Below are 5,107 nucleotides of genomic sequence, written 5' to 3'. Positions count from 1 at the left end.
GCAAGCTTCTCTCACATTATTAGCAGAAATATATGGGAAAAACAAAATTAGGATAAACTTAATACAGCATCTTGTCCAATATGGCATCTTACCTCAGTCCAACCTAAGCTAAAAAATATCAACAATTATTTTATTTTTCCTTTAAAAAACCAATTTAAAAAAATTTAATTTGATATATTCATTAATAAATGCGTGCAATATTATTTTATTTTAATTTATAAATTTTAGCAATATCAATTAATTTTTTTTCTTTGTTGGTCCTAGAGTTAACAAAATTCTGGATATGAAAGATTTTACTACATTTCTGAAACACTGTTTCAGAATGAAAAATAATGATATGGAAATGCTAATACAAAATCTGAAATATTATAGTTTGATATTACATTAGAAGAAACAAGCAAAAAAACTCTGGCTTCTTTACTAAATAAACTTAGTTTAAACTATGGTCTTGTCAGGTTGGAATCGTGGTTCAATTGACTCATGGTAAACTCTGCCTTAAAATGAGTGCCTGATATTAACAAGGATGCTGAGGGACTGATTTGATTTTACTTTGTGTTTTTAATTTTTTTTTTTTTTCAACATTCAATATCACATCTGATAATGAAGACTGAAATCTATTTAATTTGAGGGAATGGTTCTATACATTACTATTCAATCTTATTGTTTGAGTTATGGTTGGAAATCATGCTATTTTAATTTGTATTGTAATTACTAAATATTTAACAGTTTTGAGAAAATTCTGTTCTCAAATTAAAAGAAAAAAACTATATATACATTTTATAGTTTATTGCATGAATTAACGTTTAACAAACTGTGTAAAGGGTATCAATAATGTTTTTGTACTTACAATAAATTTGTTTTGTTTTTAAAGCATGCAATGTTTTGTCAATAATATTAAAGCTAACTTATTGGGAAATCATTTGATATAGAATCCTCATTAACAGCAAAACTGTTTTTTTCTTTTTCTTTATTTGTATTTAATGCTGTATTTTGATGTTCTAACAAATTGGCAAAAATGACTGAATATTTTTCTAATATTTTTGTAGTCTGTAATTTTTTTTTTTTTTTTCATTGTCATGTATCCTAAACATAGCTCATAGATGTTAACAATTCATTCCATGTTATCATTAGTATTATGCATATAAATTATATCCTAAATGGAAAGAAACAAAAACACTATGGACTGTAAAGAGTGAAGAACTGAAGCTACATATTGCATATTTTTATATCATTTGAATTAATAATTGTAATAATAACTATGCATGACAATAATTCTTTAATTGAACATTTAATGAGACAGAATGAGTAATAATTGTCGAATTTAGAGAATATGTTGAAGAGGGTGGATGTTTCCTTGTTACCTTAATTCAAGAGAACAAAACATATCATAGAGAAACCTCTCTGCAATGGATAGCCATGGGTTTGATGAATTTGTACATTGCTGAGGGGTGATAAGAATTTTTTTTTTCTTTTTTCCTCTGGGGATGGTTTATTCCATACATCTAAATATTAATTAACTATATCATTATGAAATCTCCATAAGACAGTTTACCTAATCCCTTTGTTACTGCTATTATTTATTAAGGGAAGTGTGGTAGCCTCAGGGTTAGGCGCATGGCAACTAACTCCAAGGACCCGAATTCAAATCTGGCTGGGCAGAAAATTGTTTTCTGTTACACTGTAGTCCTGAGTCAACTCCTGTGAGTCCTGGAGCCCTCCTGGGGCACAGCTCACCTCCTTGCACAACCGTTGGTCTAGTACCAGTACTTCTTTACAAAGTACTGAACCCCTGACCCTTCATGGGTTGTAGCGGTACAGATTTTAATTTTAATTGAATTATTTATTAAGTTAAATATATCTTATTTATTAATATACCATACCATAACTATATCCGTTATACATTTTTATTTATAGATTTCAAATATTTATGGATGTAACATATTTTTGAATAGTCTGTTACTTTTAATATACTATCATAAATAATATTTTGATTTGTATGTAGATCTTTCAATAATATTTTTCATTTTTTTTTTTTTTGTATGCCGGGTATTCAGATAAAATATGTTTAATGGTCTCTATACCGCTACAATTTTGGTATTGAAAAGTTTCAGTTAATCCTATTTTGTGCTGGGAGTTAATGCAAATTGTATGATTCTTCCAAAATCTGATATAAAATTTTTATAATGTCTTTCCCTAGATTTTCTTGTGTTATTTAAAACTACTGTTTTATAATGATATGAGAAAATATATTTTTATAGAACTGCCTCATGGGGTTCTCTTGTTTTTGCCAGTTTTCTTTCTGATCTAATTTAATGATTTTATAATAATCAGTGTAGGACGATAGATTGTCTACCAGCTGACGGCTATAGGGATCATAAAGTTGTTGCACTATGAAATTAGCCTCTTGTCTTTTATCAAATGTCATCCAATCAACTTAGGCAACTTAAGTTTCAAACATTATCCTCGGAGAACCCAAGTTGGGAGTGGAGTGATCCTGATTCAATTTCTGGTTTAGTGATCTGCAGACTTCTTTGGGCTGCACTATCTATAAAAATGAAAATGAATAATTGAATTTCAAAGATGTGATGACTATGTTGAGGCTTTAAGTTTTATTAATTAAAAAATATAACTTCAAGATAGATATATATTTAAATTTTTGTGTTTATGTCAACAAGTTAAAACCTTCAAATAATGTTTTTCTGTTTTCAAAATATTGTTAGGGCTCATTCAGAAAGGTAAATTTAATTTTATATGAAAAAAATTGGCTGTCTGTGTCAGTTAGGGAGTTGCCTGTTATTAAGGAGTTTCTATATCTCCAGGCCAATTTAAAAATTGTTGATCAGAAAAAGGTGTCCATAAGGAGAGGTTTCACTGTTATTAACTTTTATTCTTTAAAATTAAAAATTAAAGTTTTATATCAGCTCCTGTTTCCAAATTGTTTATAGAGAAATTAAATATTTATTTCCCAAATAAATAAATTAACATTAAAAACATTCTAAATTAAAACTGTAAAACTTAAATTTTAAATCCACAAACATAGGTTCTTTAACAGAATTGTCAGTGTGAGTTTCCAAAAAGTTATTGATTAATGTATAATTTTTGTAAATCTAAAAAATTAATACACTCATTAACGATAATGTGTTAACATAACATTACATATTCATCAACATCACTAATATTTGCTTGTAGGTTGTGTGATGAGCCGATTATTCATCTAAAAAGAATGAAAAATTTAAATGTTACAAAAATTCACACAACCATCATCTAAAACCTTTCAAATTTTTTGAAAGGATAGTGGAGAACCTTTCGTTTGGATTTATTATCATTTTCTTACATAAGTTCTTATAGAATTTTGATTTTTCAGCAGATGCGACTAAAGTTCCTCAAAATTTAAGTAATAAATTGATTGAAATATTTCATGTCGACAAATACTTCCACAAGAACACTAACCCTCACTTTTATCCATCTTCTTCAACATTTAGTGATGTTTGAACTTTTACAATAAAACAACACCAAAATATATGTTAGCATAAAAAAGTTGAGTTTACTTCAAAATAAATGTGTATACTTTGAAAAAGTATGTCATTGTTCTATCTGTTTTTATCTTGCATAATATGCTAATAGCTATTCCTGCTCTTAGAAACATTTGATAATAATTTGTATTTAAATAATCTTTTTTATTTCAGATTTTTGGTACTAGCGATTTTAAAGTAGATGGAGTTTTTCATTTAGTGAAAGCTGTGATTACATTTTTAAATCTTGTAAATATTTTTTTTTCCTTGTGTTTTGAACAGAGAACTGAAATATTAAGTTATCGAAAATGATACTTATATGTGTTAGTCAAAGTGTTGATGTATTATGAAGAGTTCATTTCGTTTCCTTGAGGAAAACGCGTCTGAGTCTGTCTTGTGTATAAGTGTAAATAAAACTTTAAATTAATAATATGAGCATATTATCCGAGATAGTATTTTTAGTATGTTACTTGTTTAGGCTATACTAAAAATTAGCTATATTTTAAGAAGTATAATAAATATATCTGTAAATTTCAGTAGGAGATTACAATTTAAACTGGTTGTTTCAGTGCAGGAGGGAGAAGGAAGTGCCGTTGCCAAACTGTGCCTACAAAAAGACAAAGAATTCAAAACCAAACCGAAGTTTTTATTCTGAATAAAATATTATTATGTTATAATGTAAATATTGTTTTAATTTTAATTTAAGTTTAATTAAAAATGAAAACAATGTTTTCTTATTGTTATTTTAAAACGATAAATTGACAAATACACAAATAAGCGTAGTTTTAAGTGCATTTAATGTCAAACTAATAAATTGTGTACATAGGTATGTTTTTATACCTTATATATGTATATCTGTGGTAAGTCTATCATTATTGTAATTTAATTGCACCCTTTATTTTATATTATTTTTTTCATTCATAATGCTTTTCCTTATGACTTACTATAAACCAATGTTATAGTGATTTTTATTCTTTAAAATGTGTTCCCTCAAACCAATCAAAAATTGTAGTTATTAATTTTCTTTTTAAATAAAAAAACTTTTACCATATTATTGCTGTCGTATTTATTCTTCCTACCTTTTATACAATTTGATTCAAAGTTTACTGGCTTCCAGGCTGCACTCAGCTCAAAGCTGGTGCAAAAACTAAACCACAATATTGTCAAGAATGAAGAGATAAGTCATAAGAGCAGCTAGATACTTTATTAGGGGTACTTCATGATGTTGTGTTAAATGTAAAATGTTTTACCATGTTAAATGTTATAACTATAGGATTGTGAGCAACCCTATTTAAAGTCATATTAAAGGTTAAATGCATAATTATGAGAGATAGTTGACCGTGAATGATGAACGAGGAGAAGATGGTTAGGGGTGCGGTCAATGAAAAACACAAATAAGTTCGATTAACCTATTTTTAATGTGGCAACGTTTCGGCTAGAGTTTCTAGCCTTCTTCAGAGCTAAAAACAGAACAAGATAACAACCACAGTAAGTATAGAAAAATAAAAAAGTAAAAAAGAAAGTATAAACAGAATAATTTTACATTTAAATGCATAAGAGCCCCTAGTGGATTTTCTCAGCAACTTGCTTTATAA

General features: G+C 27.6%; 1 protein-coding gene across 3 annotated transcripts in view; it reads left to right on the top strand.

Moving 5' to 3' along the window:
- The window catches only part of LOC106681459 (uncharacterized), an 11,386-nt gene extending 6,820 nt beyond the window's left edge, over nucleotides 1–4,566 (top strand). For 2 of the 3 annotated variants that reach the window (XM_067046404.1, XM_067046403.1), the window contains exon 4: nucleotides 4,082–4,566. In XM_067046404.1, the coding sequence (XP_066902505.1) occupies nucleotides 4,082–4,171 (90 nt within the window). In that variant the 3' untranslated portion in view covers nucleotides 4,172–4,566. The remainder of the gene's footprint in view (nucleotides 1–4,081) is intronic. The other variant, XM_067046405.1, reaches the window with a different exon arrangement.
- Nucleotides 4,567–5,107: the final 541 nt, after the last annotated feature.

This window comes from Halyomorpha halys, unplaced genomic scaffold (assembly GCF_000696795.3).
Source record: "Halyomorpha halys isolate HHAL.00 unplaced genomic scaffold, Hhal_1.1 Scaffold340.1, whole genome shotgun sequence".
Lineage (NCBI taxonomy): Eukaryota > Metazoa > Arthropoda > Insecta > Hemiptera > Pentatomidae > Halyomorpha > Halyomorpha halys.
The sequence above is the reverse complement of the archived record's forward strand: the minus strand, read 5'-3'. Positions and strand labels throughout refer to the sequence as shown.